A 17,429-nucleotide genomic window follows, 5' to 3' on the forward strand; every position below is an offset into this window, starting at 1 on the left:
CTGAAATGTCTATTTAAAAAAATCACTATAATAATGTCTTTTTATTTTTTATTTTTCTAAAAATGAAGTAAATCTAGTCATGCTTCAAGCTACTCTAGATCCAAGGTTCATGTTCAAGATGAGAGTATTGCCAGACACAAATCTGCACAGACAAGAAAACTAAAATCATGTTTTACCTTTAAATTTTTTTCATTTAACTTCATCTTGTAACTTCTGAATGAAATTTGCAAAGCAAAATTCAATATTACTTTATTCAAGAATAAAATATTATTTTTTACACTTAAATTATTAAACTATTAAACTATTTTACACTTAAATTATTAGTTATTAATTATTTATTATTTATCATTATTAATTATTATTAGTTATGATCAGTTATTAGTTATATTAGTTATTAGTTATTTCAAAGAAGTTAGATTTTTAAAAATATAAAAAAATGAAAGGCATTTTTACAACACTCCCTCACTTTCTTCTATCAAAAACAATTGGAAGACACAGGGATTCGAACCTGCATTTATTGTGTTCTCAGTATGAGAAGGAAAAAACTAATAAAATCAAAGTTAAAAAGATAAGGGAATAAGGAAAAAGATGGCAGTGTGCAGAATGTGAAGAAGAGGAAGAGGAAAACAGAGAGAAATGGCAGATAAACTAAACATGGCATTTAAAATATGGCATTTTAGGACAATATTTCAAGCAGCACAGACACAGTATACTAAAAGTAATACATACGTAAGCTTTAGCTCAAATCACTAACATTTAACTCAACACCTACTATAAGTCAAGAACTTAGGCTAGCTGCTTCTCTTACAAAGGAACAATTCTCTAGACACCACAGTTTTAAGTAGAATTTTAAAAATCTGTAACAAACTCTTGTTGATATCATTCCCCATAAACTAATCTTATCTGCAAGAAACTGGAGAAACTTTAAAGCTGATCTATCACTACTGATGGCTTTTTTGTTGGCTGTATATATAATATATTCCCAGGTATTAACATTATCTAAAATGAAGGCAGATAAATTAATTTACACTAAACCAAGGGTGTTGAGATATTTAAGAAACTAGAATGTGTTCATATGACACCACTTGTTGTTGTCGCCTGGTAAAGATCTAAGGAAGAATACAAGCTATGCAGGCAGCAAACCGGGCACTATTACTGCTGTCATGTTTTGCTTGCAGAAGGGAGCCTAGCAAGGCTCTCCCAGCAGCTGATTGAGACAGATGCAGATACTTCTTGCAGCCAACCATTGGACTGAGAGGTCAGGGACTGAAGGAGCTGAAGGCAGTTGCAGCCTCATAGGAAGAATAACAGTATTAACTAACCTGGACCTCTCAGAGCTCCCAAGAGGCTAAGCCACCAAGCAAGCATACACAGGCTGGTATATTAGCAGAGGACTGCCTTTGTCTGGCCTCAGTGGGAGAGGATGTGCTTAATCTTGTAGAGCCTTGATGCCTCCAGGGAAGGGAGATGCTACAGGGTTTGGTGGGAGTGGGTGGGTGGGAGGCTCACCCTCTCAGAAGCAAAGGGGAAGAGGGATGGGGTAAAAAACCTGTGGAGGGGGGGACAGGAAGGGGGACAACATTTTGAATGTAAATAAACTAACTAATAAAAAAGAAAATAATAAAAAATACTTAAATAAAAACATTTCAAACAGTAAATTTGAGAAATCCTGAAATGCACTATCCTCTGTCAAAATGGTGCTCTTAGTGACAGCATCTCTTTGAAAAATGAAATTAAATATATATGGCACAGACAAGTTTAAACTAGAGAGGGCATTTTAATTATACAAAAGGCTCTACTCTGTTAAGGTCTCTGACTTGACATATAGACCACACTAGAGATTTTATTAATTACAATCCATGTATTATATTGTTTCAAGGGGCAGATGAGAAAAATGAAGCTAATGAAATACAGTGAAACAGACACCAAGTAAAAGGGAAAAAGCCATCCCCTGATAAGGATTATAGTCCACCATCTGTCCCTTTGCCACTCAGTGACATTACAAATTCTCCATCAGTTTTCTAGTACGTGATGTTGATGAATGAGGTAAGGGCTTCCTGTGCAGATTCTGACGTTCCTTCTGATCTGAGGCTTAACAGATGACTCAAAAAAGCCTTAGAGTTCAACAACCTCATTACCAGACCATGCTTTGGAGACTGAGGAAGGCCTGAAGTCCTGCAGCATGAAATAATTCAATTGTAATGATCCAAGTCTTATAAATAAGCAAGAGGGATTTTCCTAGAATGCTCACATCTAGCAACTTGGAATATTGTTAACACCATCCCTAGAAATCATTTCAGTAAGATTAACAATGATAGCACATATCAAAAAAGAATCATACTCTGGACTCCAAGGTGCAGGGGAGGTAATAATCATAGCTGGTACTGCTCCTTCTTAGTGGTACCTAGTCATAATTATAAGGCTGTGGGGGAAATCACATGATCAAGGATAAAGTGGCAATGTTACCAATAAAGAAGTCCATCAAGAAAGCATAACAGTTCTAACCACAAAAATTTATACTACATGAAACGAAAATAAATTAAGCTGTCAAAGAAACTGATAAGCCTACTATTAAAACCAGAAACCTCAAAATCTCTCTACAGAAATTGGGAAAACTAAGAGACAGCAAACCAGAAGATGCACAGGTGAGGGTCAGCTGAGATGATCAGTGTGCTCACTGTCTTGATCATGATGACGTGTCAGAAAGGGTATGCATGGGCCAGGAAATCAAATTATATAGTTAAAGCAAATAAAACATATGACAGTCATTCAATGAGCACTTTAAATAGAAAAAATTTAAAAAATGCTTTTATTTCTTAAACTGAAAAAAGTTATCTGCCAATTTGAATAGTACGATGCACACTGTAATGAAAAAAGCATTGTAGAATATACTACAATACTATAAAATACTGAATATGAGAATCAAACATGAAAAGAAGCTATTTGAAGGATTTATCTAAAATCATATGAAGAACAAACATAAAAAGCATTAGGCTTAAGGATGGGCTATACCTACAAATCAAGAAGGAAAGTAAACAATACAAAAGTACTCAGTAGCTATAAGAAATTAAATTTAAAGGTATAAAATAATTTCTTGTTACTAGCACAAGCAAATAGGAGAAAAAATGTTTGCATAGTTTTGTTCATTAAACTTGTTTAAAAATGAATCTCCCCACAGAGAGAAGTCAAAAGTGAATCTGACAGGCAAGTTCTTTAAAACAGTAAAACCAAGGGCCTAAGACTGTAGCTCAAATGTAGAGCTCATGTAAGCTGCTAGGTGTGTGTAGTTAGCAGACGGTCCTCAAGTTTTTTTTTTTTTTTTTTTTTTCAATAAAAAGACACTCCTTATATTGAATACATCTTTAGAACACCAAAAGAAAAGCTATGTCTTATCTTATTATGTGTATAATCCTGATATCAGAATTAAGTAATGAAGATGAAATAGAACATAAAACTGTATCAGCTACAAATTTAGATATAGAAATAGTGAACTAAATTTTGGCAGGGCTTGAAAAAATAGCATGTCATCAACATATGAAGGTTTTACCAGTGTGATAAAAATAATATTAGAAAATAATAAGTGTAATAACCACATTAAAAAACTAAAATTGCATGAATAAGATAGCTGATAAATTACAAAAAATTCTCACACCAGAACGACATTAATTATCTCGATAGAACACTTAAAATATGAAAACATTAGAATCAGATACTTTGAAATTAGAAATAATATTATGTATGCTAAATCCTAGTACTATAAGGATGAACCAGTATGAAAAACTTCAGTACATTCATAATAAACAAAAATAAAAAGAAAAGAAAAATAAACTCCAAGAAAGGAGTAAAAGGGAAATAATAAAACCATGAATAGACGTTATTAAAAACAGGACCCGGAGAAATGACTCAGTGGTTACAAGTACTTGTGACTCTCTTAGAGAACCTGGGTTTTATTCTCAGCATCCATATGGTTGCTAACAATTATCCATAATTCCATTACCAGGGTATTAAGACACTAAGAGATTAGGGCACAGGCATATATGTGGTGCATGTATGTAGTAAACATACATACATGTATGCAAAATATTCAACACACAAAAATACATCTTTAATTTTTTTAAAAATTAAAACTAGGAGCCAAATACTGATATCGTGTCATTCAAAAGCCTAAGGAAGATCTGAATTTAAGGCCAGTCTGGGCAATGCAGTGATACCCTGTTTCAAAAAAAATAAATAAAATGAAATATTGGATGGATGGTTAGATGGATGGATGGATGGAGATAGATAGATAGATAGATAGATAGACTGACTGACTTACTTTGATCAAGGATTCACTTGGAGATAAAATATCCACAAGAATCTGAAGCAGGAATATCAGAAAACTAAAGTGTGCTAACAGCATCTGAGTTTCTGACACAGCAGCTATGCCTTTCTCTGCTGAAAGCATAACTAAAATTCATTTACTCTGATGGTTTACAGGACTATTGCAGAATTAAATTTCTGCATTATGCAGAAATTAATTATGCATTAATTTAACTGTATTATGGGGTGTGTCTAGGAGTCACAAAAGAAGAGTTTTACCAAAAATTAAATAGTTTGATTTCTCAACTGCATTTGTTACCTACTTAAAATTTAACTTTATGGGCATAAGGAATTCTGTCAGTTGTAAAGCACTTGCTGTGCAAGTACAAGGACCCACAGCCTTTCCTCCTAATACACGTAAACAGCTCTGTGCAATGGTGTCTACTGTGCTGAAGAGGGACAAGCAGGTAGATCCCTCCCTGGGCCTCCCTGGCCACTCAGCCTCCCTGCATTCCTGGCCAGTGAGAAATTCTATCATTTTCCCAACACAAGGGGAAGATGCCTGAAGAAAGACAGAAGGCTGTCTTTTGTCTTTTGCATGCACACACTCAACAAATCTGCACTCAAAGCACACAAATAGAAACAACAAATAAACAAACTTGTACTTTAAAATAAACCAACTGTTTAAAAGAAAAGACATTAAAAGAAAAGTCTCTGTAAGCTTAGGGATCTTTTGATTTCTAAACCTGAATCTTTAGTAATAAATGGCAGTATACTTTCAAAATTCCTTTGTTATTCCCTTTTCCAACCAAGATGTGTGAGAATATTATACTTTTTACCCCTGAAATTCCACTGGTTACCCATATTTTCGGACATTTACAATTAAATATTGTACTTAGAATAATAGTTTAGTAAGGTAGTACTATGGTAGCTACTGACTGTTCTCAATTATACTACTTAAATGAATCAAAACATTTCAAACTGTTATATGACAATGGTTACATAAAAACTCTTCATCAAATATCAAAATTATTTCATACACATACACACACACACACAGAGAGAGAGAGAGAGAGAGAGAGAGAGAGAGAGAGAGAGAGAGAGAAGTAGTTTTTAAACTGTAGGACCCAACCCCTTGTTCAAACGACTGTTTCACAGGGCAACCCTGCATATCATATAGTCACATTACAATTCAGAAGAGCAGCAAAATTATAGATATAAAGTAGTATGGAGTATTGTTTTTATGGTTGGGGGTCACAACAACAAGAGAAATGGTATTACAGGGTTATTGCAGTAGGAAGGATGAGAAAAACTGACTTAGAGTTTGTTCATTTGCTTTGCTTTTCTGTTCACAGTTCCACAATGCTCTTCTTAACAGTGTGGAAAGAAGAGGGTAAAGGCTTTTGCTCCTACAAAGGAGAGGTAAGAGTGGGAAGGAGTGGTTATGGAGCTTTCTGTTTCCCAGACCAATCAAGATGCTGCACTGCTACCACTCAAATGCCAGACACAATCTCACCAAAGAGCTCGGCTATAATAGCAGACATGTAGTGACTTCTTTATGTTTTTGCTGATATGAAATTCCCTTTTTCCCTCCATCACTTAATTAGCATAATTTCTAGGAATGAAATTATAAATTTAGCATTTGAGAAATCAGCTTTGATTGTAAATATCCAATGAATATTGGTGAATTTAAGATTCTTCATGAAGATCCTGCTCATAGTTTTCAGGAAACAAAATTAACTGTTATTTTCCCTCATATGTGAGAAAGTAGCATAAAAAGCAGAACTTGTTTAATTCAAATTTGTAATACAGAGGAATGTCACAAAGAAAACACAGATTCATGATGAAGAGAGACAACAACCCACAACTTTTAAACTTCATTCTCCTTATCCACCCAAACAAGAAAACGCATCTTATAACCAAAATACTATGTGCTTCATTAGATAGTGTAAAACAGAACAGTAAAAAAAAAAAAAAATCAAGCATTAAAAATCTCTAGCAATATACGTAAAAAATTTCACTTTAGAATGTTCATAACTAGCACTCAATTTTTGATCTTTAAAAAAATAACTATTTAAATTATAAGGGCACTAAAATATCAAATACACATCAGTTCTTTTGTGGGAAGCCTCTTAAAATGCTACAATATTTTGAGATAAAAACTCAAAATAATAAGCTTTCTTTCTCAGCAGCTACCTATTATATTTAACAGGCTTAAAATAAAATGTGTCAAAGATCAAGAGTAAGTTATCCGAGATGTCAAGTGCACTGGGTCAAAGGCACAGTTTTATTAGGTCAGAAGTAATATAAATAAAATCTTATATGCCAAAGAAGGATAATAGGCATGGAGTATATAATGTAAAGACATCACAGGTGACAAGTAATAAGTTTAAGTAGAACACTGTGTTCACTATAGGTACCTTCACTGATTAAAAATGAAACTTCTATATGCTATATTACCAACACTGTTTTTCAGGAGGCAGGAACTTTCACTAAGAATAGTTTCATGCATTAAGTAAGAAATTGAAAATTTTTATTACTTGAAACTGAGAAAATACACAAAATAAACACATCAACCAAATGTCAATCTGTAATGACTAAATAAGAGATCGCTACAATAAATAACAATGTATAAATAACTAACGTACACATTGCTCCACATTATTTTAGCAGTCTACTATTCCTTTCTTTTTATCTCTTCTCATTGCAATAAAGATATAAAATTTATATCTGAGTTTACTTAATAACATACTGCAGAATTTTTTTTCCTGTTTTACCAGTGGATAACAGCAAGTACTCTCATCAAGCTAACCCACAACCACAGAAAACTTTTCACTTTTAATGTTAATTTAACTAATTAAATATATTTAGCTTCATTAAGAAAATTTACAACAAATTTTTTTTAAACAAATGAATGAATTTCTTTTTTTGTAATTGGAAGTAGTACCAATAATCCTTATTTAAAACAAGTTCTATCTATAAAAATAGATATAGGTAGATAGTTTGTTTAGTTTTGTTTCTTGGTTTTTGTTTCTTACTTGACACAAAGTTTCAGCCCCAGGCGGCCTATAATTCTAGATCTTCCTGCCTTTGCCTATGGGTATTAACAAAAATTTAATAAAGGAATTACTGCAGTTTCACAGAAAGAACAGGGGCCAGATTCACAAGCTATGATTTAGGAAAGATATAACAAAGAACATGCCATGCAGTATCATCTATATGAAGTTCCAAAATAGCAGGACTAATTGATGATATCAATACACTAGTCATAATTTAGGCACATTTCTGCAAATGGGCATAAGGGTGATAGGAAATTATATCTTGTTCTAGGTAGTATAATGTGTACATATATAAACATCACTTAAGGGCTTGAGATTGGTGACTTGACTAATGTATAACATACACTAAAAAAACTAACATAGGTAGCATCACCCCCTATGGCTCCTCGACAGGAATCTGGGTCCCTATGAGTAACCACTGTCTGAGTCACTCAGTCCCCTATCATTCCTGCTTCGGTCAGAGTCTATGAGTCTGGACATCATTGATCCTGTGGCCATGAAGCCAGCAAAATCTAAGATGGCTAGAAAACCTGTAATTAAAAAAAAAAAATTCAGACAAAACCTTAAAGATACAATTGGAATATTCTGTAAGGTGTACCGAATATGCTTTCCTGATCAAGAATGCTGTGTAGATGTGGTCAATATTACAACTGTACAGTTCTATACTGCTAAGGGTTATCATCCCAAGAAAAACGGAAACTATCAGACCTTGTATAGCAACTCACACCATCCAGAAGGCACTTTTTTTTTCTGCTGTTGTTAATCTCTTGGTAGACGGCCTCACTTGTGACAAGAACAGTCTTTTGTTTCTATAAGGTATGGCTGGAAGTGGAAAAGCTCATACAATGACAAGTTCTCCAGGGAATTAATGACTGCTTCTACATTGTTTGGACAAAGTTTTAACATGGTTATTTCAAGCAAAATGTTACATTTTAAATCTAATGATAGGAATAGTATAAATATACAATGCAAAAATAATGCCATGGAATATTTGAGAACAGAAGCCCTACCCATTCCAAAGATTCCCTCTAGCAAGCGACAGGTAGATCCAGAGTTTGAAGATTACAGTAAATATACAAGAATTATGCAAAGCAAAAGTTAACAAATACAGTGTCTATGGCATATTTGCCTCTTACATTGGAATCTATAATAATTACAAATGATCTATGGAAGAAATTTGATACCATAAAACCCAAATGGCTGAAGTACCACTATAAGAACAGAGTCTGTACTCTCAAAATCTAAGTGTTCCAAGAAGAAACACAATATATGTATGTTGTAGGGTGAACAGAACTAGAAAGAGCCATTTGAAGGCTTTCTCATAGGTTAAAAAAATAAGACATGTTGCCATTGTATAGTCTACTCTTTTCCATTCAGCATTAAACTAGTCCAAGCTATCCCAGATGCCAGGAGAGACGAGTTACAAGAAAAAGAACAAATGGCTATCAGCTAATGGTCTCTGGTGAATCTTTTTGGATGTAAAAAAACTAACTAGACCGAAGCAGATGGTAAGAGAGTAAATGAAGCTGGAAACATTAATCAGTCAGTGGTGATGCTAAGAAAATAATGAAGTCCTAAAAAGAACCAACTGTATGGGACTAACAAGATTGCTCCAAATAAAGATGCAAAGTTATCCATGAGGAAGGGAAGGGACAGCTGATTGTGTATGAATACAAAGGCTGAGGACTATGAAGAAAGCCTCCAAGTCATGAGATTTGCTGAAGTAACGCAGGAGGTTAAGTAGTAAGACCAGTAGACAAGATAATATGTGGGTTGATAACAGAAGGCAAAGCACAAACTTGATTAAGGAGGGTGGTTGGTTGGAGATGAGCCACTGGTGACCGAAATGATTCTATAGAGTTTCTCGTTATTGCTCCTGTGCAAATTTTTGGATATCAACCAGAGACCCTTCCAAAAGTGATAGAAGTTTTTGAGAAATGATGTCACCTATACAACTGATGCCCAAGGAGCTTAGCAAACAATGCATTACTTTCAAGGCATTATAAAAGCACTTGACAAAGTTGGTCTCAGAACTTAAATCAGAAATAGAATGACTAGAGAAGAAAAACAAAACTTTGAAGTACAAGACTGAGACTTTGGAGAAAACAACTATGATCTATGAAGACAATAAACAGGAGCAGGAACTTGAAAGCCAGAATAAGAAGCTTCAGTGAAAGCCTTCCGACGACAAGCACACATGGGGGTGAGGTTGTAAGACATGGTAACAGATGAAGTGTCAGGAGGATTGTGAACATCAGGTAGCAGCTAGCCAGCTGGAAAATAAACTGTGTCAAGGATGAAAAGCTCAAGCAGTTGAAGGTCACAGTGACTGAACCCAAACCTAAGAAGCCAGAGAGATTCTTCCAAGAGTGCAGCCAACAAAAATATCATTCAGAGATCGGTATCTCCATCACCCATGGCTAATACACTAATTTCTGTCAAATACAGACAGTCCTACTCTGCAAGGATCATACAGGTAGATCGCAAGTCTTCCTCTAATGTGCCAACTGAGATGGTCATGCAGTCACACATCACTCACATCATCACAGTGTCTGTTGCAAAAGAAAAGTCTAGCTAACTGTGAAGAGTCCACACTGACCCACTAGGAACTAGCTGCCAATGGGGAGATTCAGACTAAAGTCATTAAGAGTGATTTTAACAAGGTGTTAGGCAATCTGTTCAGTTTATCGATGTTGAAACTTTAAAATAAGAATCACCAACCAGTAGACAAAAACAAAGACCATCCACAGTGACACAACCTCAACCAGAAGGTACAGAGTCTGAAGGTACAGAATGGACGATGTGGAAACAAGGTGTTCTCTGGCTGTGGAGATGAGAGTAGGATTTCAGGTGGGATCCCAGTACTGTGCACAACCCACATGGAAAAGGCCTTGAACCAACAGCCCCAGTATTAGAATCTTTTTGTTCATGTTGCTATTCACCAGAAGCATTGTGTGAGTCATTTTACAGAATATATCTAGAGAACATTGAATTTTTGTGACTTTTCCAACTGTTCTAAATATTTCCTAGGGTTTCTTAAATGCTTCTATGATTGGATGCAAAACAGTATCTTAAACATATCTAACAATTAAGACTTTCAAAATAAAAATGGTGACTGGCCAATCTTTCCTGGACATATTAACAGATGTTGAACAAGCATGACTTTCACAGTCTTTAGTAGCTTTAGACATTTTCTGTAATAAAGAGAATTCAAAAATATCATCATAGTTCAAGAACTGCTTAATATAAAATTATAAACATATTTATAAAATTTCAATACATAATGATTATAGGTAAATAAACAATATATTCCTAAAACTTTGTAAATGGTTTACTAATACAATATTAACCACTTAAATGAAAGACACATTGATCTATGTTTTCTAAAACAGTTGATAATCACTGATGAATTTTTGTCTCAAATCAGTAACAAAATATTATAACCTCTTTTTTCCTTTTTTTCTTGGATATTTTATTTACTTACATTTCAGATGTCATCCTCTTTCCCCATTTCCCCTCCCTAGAAGCCCCTATCCCATTCCCATCCTCCTTTTTGCTTTTGTACCATTTTAATTACTTCCAAGTATTAAGGTTAGTTCTAGGTTGAGGGTCTAGCAACACAATAGATGCAAATAGTCAAGGAACAAGCAAGACAATAAACAAAATTCCATGATCACTCCAGTGGTCACTGTTTCTAAGGGCTTATCAGGATGACCAAAATATCTGAGCCAACTTTCCTGTCCTAGCCCAAAGTCATTTTCATGTCTGAAGCCTACTTCCTTGCTCTAGCCTAAAATTTAGATTTCTGTCTGAAATCCTTCTTTGATCTATTTTATGTGTATGTGTGAATATGCCTATGTGTGTCTACATGTACATGTAGGTGCCCACAGAGGCCAAATAAGGGCATCAGATCTCTCTCTCTCTCTCTCTCTTTGGTTTTTCAAGACAGGGTTTCTCTGTGTAGTCCTGGCTATCCTGGAACTCACTCTGTAGACCAGGCTGGCCTCGAACTCAGAAATCAGCCTGCCTCTGCCTCCTAAGTGCTGGGATTAAAGGCGTGCGCCTTTAATCAGATCTCTTAGAGCTGGAGTTAAAGGCACTTGTGAGCCACACACTATGGGTGCTCGAAAACAATTATGGTTCCCTACAAACGGTGCTACTAACTAGAGAACTACATCTGGAGTACCTTGTTATAATTTCTTAAGTTTTTAAAAGCACAAAATCAAAGCACAAAATCAAAGCCACAATATGTTTTATTCATTTGTGGTATGTGTGCGCATTCAGCTGTGTATCTGCCATGGCATATGGGTGGGTCTAGAGGGCAATTTGAGAAAGTCAATTTTCTCCTCCCACCACATGAGTCTCAGGGATCACACTGAGCACGACAGGTTTGGCTGCATATGCCTTTATTGTATGAACTATCTATCTTACCAGTACAAAATTCTGTAACTTTTTTTTGTATGAAAATTATATAAGTGATAGCAAAAATCTTGTCTGTATAGTTATTAATATGCATACTAAAATAATAAAATACCTCCTTATTATATTAATATAGATAGTAAGTACTAAGCACGGTTCTAAATAGCTATACAAATACACATAAATAAGGAACACATAATAAAAGAGCTCATCCTAGGTAAATCAATTAATAATTGTAAAAGGACAAGGGTAAAGCTTACCACTTCTTCATCTGAAAGTTCACGCCCCTGGATACTGCTATTCTCTCTCACAGCTTGCTGATGTTTTTTCCCTTTAATGTGACTAAAGAGATATACTTCAGAAGCAATCTAAAAGCACAAAATCAAAGCCATAGCAATCAATATACCATTGCATCCAGTGCTCAGAACTAAACATTCAATCTATTACATACAAATTCAGATCACTCTAGGATGGATGGATGGATGGATGGATGGACTGATTGATCAAAATATTTTCTTTAGAATTCAATTCTCAGAGTATGTTTAAAGATTTGAACAACATTGAAACCCTAGTTTTTGGTCCCATCCATTAAAATACTGGTTTAGTCTACCATTAAGCAGGTAAACAAACATTTTAGTAACAACAGCAAACATTGGTACTTTGCATTGGCATTCCTAACTGCTATTCTTTTAGTACTTACTTTTCATTTAAAATCCTCATAGAAGTCAGTAGCACTTAGTAGTTGCCTTAGCACAAGATTTAAAAGGCCGGAAGCCTTTTAATAAATTTTAGCAATAAATTACATCACTAGACTGTTAATAATGACAACCACCTACCAGAACATTGCAGAGAGAACATTGCTTCTTTCTTTCATAAGGGGTCAGTTTAGGGGCGTAATCAGTGCTTGCATGCCGCCCACTGCTTAACTCAGCAGCTTTTTCTTTCCTTTGCTCAATCTGTTCCATGTGCCTTCGAATGCTTTCATCATGCTGAAGACAGGATCATGGTGTGAGAAACTTAAAAAGTATTCAGATTAACCAAGAACTTGGAAAAAGACTTTTTATTAAAACTTCTAAAATAATTTAAAAGTGCCTTGTTTTAATACTAACTTTCACACTAAAGAACAAAGCTTAATCTTGTAGCATATCACACATGGACAATATTGCTTCCTAAGATGTGCCCTTAGGGGATGTTAGTATATGCTTTATGAGAATAGTTTCATAGACAAATTTGGAAAACACTAAGTTAAACATGATCAGATTTTTAACACAGAACTTCATACATCCACTGCGACACTGTGCTTAGCGACTCAACACTACTGGTTACTCAGAGCTAGAATCTGACAAAGACCCTGGCCCTATTACTACTTTTTCACCTCAAGCCACTAACCGACGAAAATCTTTTTGGGGTTCATGCTATTTTGTATAGCTAGAAGACATCTTACTCAACTGTATTTTCTACATTCAACTAATCTTTTAAGATTAATCTGAGTATTATTCTCCCTGATTCTTGATATACCAAACATCCTCCTCTATCCTACATTCCACATAACCCTACCTCTTATCATGCAAAAGTTAACCAATTCATGTCAGATTTTCACACTAGATTAGGCACTTCCTAAAAACGGGAAGACTGTCTTATAAATATTTGCTGCATTGAATTTAAAAGAATGAGAAATTCCTATGACCTTACAAATGGAAACATATGGTCTTTCAAATTAAAAAGTTACTACCTCTATTATATAATATTAAATATCTCTAGAAGAGTCAACATGCAAATCATTGTGATACAGTATAAAGTACTCAGATAGCAGAGACCATTTACATGTTATAATATTGATAACATTTTTCTAGAAAGTAATGTTTTTTCATAATCTTCCAAGTTAGAACTATGCAATTCAAAAGCATTAATATCAAATAAATAATTAGATAACAAACTAGAAAATTAAAATAACAAAATACTACTAGTAATGCCTTCAAGTTATTTATTAGTTAATAAGAGGAAATACTGAATTTCTTTATTGTTGCTCCATAATGATTCTACAATATCAAAATAAATTTTATCATAATAAACTTAGTTTTAAAACAGTTGAATTTAAGCCAGTCATAACTCAATCATAAACATTTATTTAAAATTTATAAATACAGATTAACTCAATTTTTATTTTATAGACTTTTATAATGTCCTTAATCCATTGTAAGCTCTAAAATTTCAAATTAAAATAACATGCTATTCTGACCTTGAGCTGAATTTTTTTCTGCAGCTCTTCCATAGCTTCTTGCTGAGCTGCTGTGAGCGCTGCCAACCTTTCTTCCCTGTCTCTGTCAGAACAAGTGAAATCTGTAAGTTTAGCTGCTTGGCGCAACATGCCTCATCTCATGAAACCAAAAAATATAATTTCAATGTAAGGCTTATATATTCTAATAGGCAATTATTTAAAAAATATTCTAAAAATATATTATGTCTCACAAATATTGCCTCATAAATATTTGAGAAGGATTACAGATTTGTTTCATCTGGGTTTTGGAGGAGGTTAAGCAACATAGATGATTAGCTGTGAAAATAAATTTCTGAACAAAAACTGGCCTAAAACTGTGAGTACAAATTGTTGAAAACATAATTTATATTTTCTTCTCATAAAGTTTTATTAACATCACAAGAAAACAATAGGAAAGGCATAAACTGATGAGCTAAGAGAACAGAAGAGGGAACCATGATGAACATTACTCTAGGAACTGGACCTAAGAAACACGCTCTTAAAGCCATTTTAATATCTAATAAAATATACTTGAAACCAAAACTAATCAAAAGAGATGAGAAGGACACTAAATACACATCAACGGAAAAATCCAGGAGGACATTGCAATTCTTACTATCTGTGCCCCAATCACAAAGGCACAGAAGTTCATAAAAGTACCATTAAACAGATTAACTTACATAGTGACTCCCACACACTAATAAAGAGAGGCTTTAACCCCACTCTCACCAACAGACAGTCAATCCAGAGAAGAACAAAACAGAGCAATGCTGGAACTAATGGGCATGATAAACCAAATGGACCTAACAGATACTCACACATTTCACCCAAATATTCTAACTGAACACCACAGAATAAAGCTGAGTATCAACAACAGAAAGCTTAAAATATCATGGAAAATAAACCACTCACTCCTGAGTGAAAAACAGGTCAAAGCAGAAACTAAGAAAGAAATTAAAGACTTTCCAGAATTAAATAAAAATGAAAATACAACATACCCCAACTTATGGAACACAATGAAAGTGTTGCTAAGAGGCAAGTTCATAGCACTAACACCCTACCTAAAAATTTGGAAATGTCATACTAGTAAGTTAAGAAAGAGAGCGAGGAAGAGAGAAAGAGAGAGTAAAAATGGTTGAATTAGGGGAAGGATTAGAGAAGCTGAAGGGGAGGGCGACTCCAAAGAAAGGCTAGCAGTCTCAATTAACCTGGACCCCTGGGAGCTCCCATACACTGACTCATCAACCAGGCAGCATACATGGGTGGGTCTGAGGCCCCAGACACAGATACAGCAGAGGACAGCTTGGTCTGGCTCAGTGGGAGAAGATGCACCTAATCCTTGAGGCCCCTGGGAGGGGTGAGGCTGGATGGGAGTGGAGCATCCTTTCGAACACTAGGGGTTGGGGGGAGGAGGAATGGGATGAAAAACTGTGGGGAATAAAGGGGGGGGGGGCAATGTCTGAAAATGAAGACTTCTAAAGCAATATTAGATAGTGGTGCATGTGTTAAATTTCAGCACTCAGGGGACAAAGGCAGGCAGATCTCTGAGTTCAAGGCCTGCTTTATACAGTAAGTTCCAAGCCATCCAGAGCTGCCCGGAGAGACCCTGCTGGAGGAAGAAATCAAAAACTCAAATAGACAGACACATAGAGCAAGTTTTAGTTTAGCAAAGGCTAAAACAGTAAAAGTGACAAAGATTTGAAACACAGGGAAGACAGATCTAAAACTGGCACCAATAAACCCTATCTCATTAAAAAGTTATATCAAGTGAAGTGGAATAAACATATAAATTACAAAGTGTAAATAAATAAGTAGATTTCAGAAAAGTAAAGGACATGTTTGAGAAAACCACAACAGGATGAAAGAAAAAGGGCACAAGACAACTGTGGTTGTATTTGTAAGAAAACAAAAAATGACCTTTATACAAGAAATATGTTTAGAGTCAGAGAGAAGCATTTCACAATAAAAGTAAGAATATCTTACTTATCTCAGTAAGATACAGTGAAAACAGAATGTATACACTTCAGAATCAAAATACACACTGATACCACTCAGCTACTACACTTGGGAACTGGACAGACTAAACAGGAAGCAGCAGACACACAGAAGAATAGAAGCCTTTATCACCCACGCAGCTGACAAGTACAGATTACTCCAACCAATATCATCCCTAGGGGCACATAGAACAGTATGTAATACAGTGCATATCTAAGGCTATAAACATATTATCAACAAATATTAAAGCAATAAAAATATACAAAGTATATTCTTCAGTGATAAGACTTCATTAGAAACCAGTAAAAGAAAGCAATGTGATATTCAAAGCTAAATATATACTTATAAATAACAAGCCGAAGAGTTTGAAACAATCTAGAAATCAAAGGTCTTTAATTGATGAACCTTTACTTATGCAAATATCTTGAAAGACAATTATTTTTCATTGAAACTCATTAGAGTTAAATTTTATTTTTTCATGAAAAAAAAAAAAAAAAAGACTTCAAATACCGTCCTCAGACAATACAAAGTTTCAGAAGTTCTCCATTCTGAATGCACTGTCAAATATCCTAGAGATCTGGCACATTCCTAAACTTGTGGTATTTCTGCAATATATGTAAGACATCACTGGTGTAAAGACATGCTATAATTGTTTGCTTAATGGCAAACAGTTCATCAAGACTAAAACCAAGATCACAAACTAGGTACCTAGCTCTTTCCCGGGCTGCATCTTCACGGGCTTTCTCTTTCTCTTGCCTCTGTTGCTCAATTCGGGCTTCTTGTTCTTTTCTCTTCATCAATAATTCCTCTACACGGGCCTGCCGTTCTGCCTCCAAGGCTCTCTTACGTTCCTAATGTTAAAAATTAAAGTTATCAGAATTATGAGTACAATTAAAACCATCAAAGGTGACATAACTTTGACAACAAATATACATTTATTTATTCCTGGATTGTCTATATGTACATAGTTTCTAAGAATTTAAGCAAAATTCAAATAGCAGTGACATGGTTTTCATGTCATTTACCATTGTTACACAAAATTATAACATGACCTTGTATTAGATCGTAAGAAACACACACACATATACACACACACATTTACACACTTCTATGCACATCTTATGACATAGTTAGAAAACAAGTTTAATCAAGATTGAAGAATCATAATCTGTAAAAATATGCCAACTGTATTCTTATACACTAATATGGATGGAATAACTTGAAAATATAGTTAGGTAAAAATTCCATTTAAAATACTGTAATGGCTAATCTTGGTTGTCAACTGGAACTTAATCTAAAATTAACTAAGTTCCAATGAAGCAACTGAGATCCAATCAAGCAACTGATACACCTATGAGAGATTTTTCTTGGTTGATTTGAGGTGGAAGACCCATCTTAGT

General features: G+C 34.7%; 1 protein-coding gene and 1 pseudogene across 6 annotated transcripts in view; one reads left to right on the top strand and one right to left on the bottom strand.

Moving 5' to 3' along the window:
• Scaper (S-phase cyclin A associated protein in the ER) overlaps positions 1-17,429 on the bottom strand; it is a 325,065-nt gene that overhangs the window by 204,373 nt on the left and 103,263 nt on the right. For all 6 annotated transcript variants that reach the window (XM_076925321.1, XM_076925318.1, XM_076925323.1 and 3 more), the window contains 4 exons: positions 16,738-16,880; positions 14,017-14,098; positions 12,614-12,766; positions 12,038-12,145 (listed from right to left, as the gene is read on the bottom strand). In XM_076925321.1, the coding sequence (XP_076781436.1) occupies positions 12,038-12,145; positions 12,614-12,766; positions 14,017-14,098; positions 16,738-16,880 (486 nt within the window). The remainder of the gene's footprint in view (positions 1-12,037; positions 12,146-12,613; positions 12,767-14,016; positions 14,099-16,737; positions 16,881-17,429) is intronic.
• LOC143438881 (kinesin-like protein KIF23 pseudogene) lies at positions 7,855-10,253 on the top strand (annotated as a pseudogene).

This window comes from Arvicanthis niloticus, chromosome 26, assembly GCF_011762505.2.
Source record: "Arvicanthis niloticus isolate mArvNil1 chromosome 26, mArvNil1.pat.X, whole genome shotgun sequence".
Lineage (NCBI taxonomy): Eukaryota > Metazoa > Chordata > Mammalia > Rodentia > Muridae > Arvicanthis > Arvicanthis niloticus.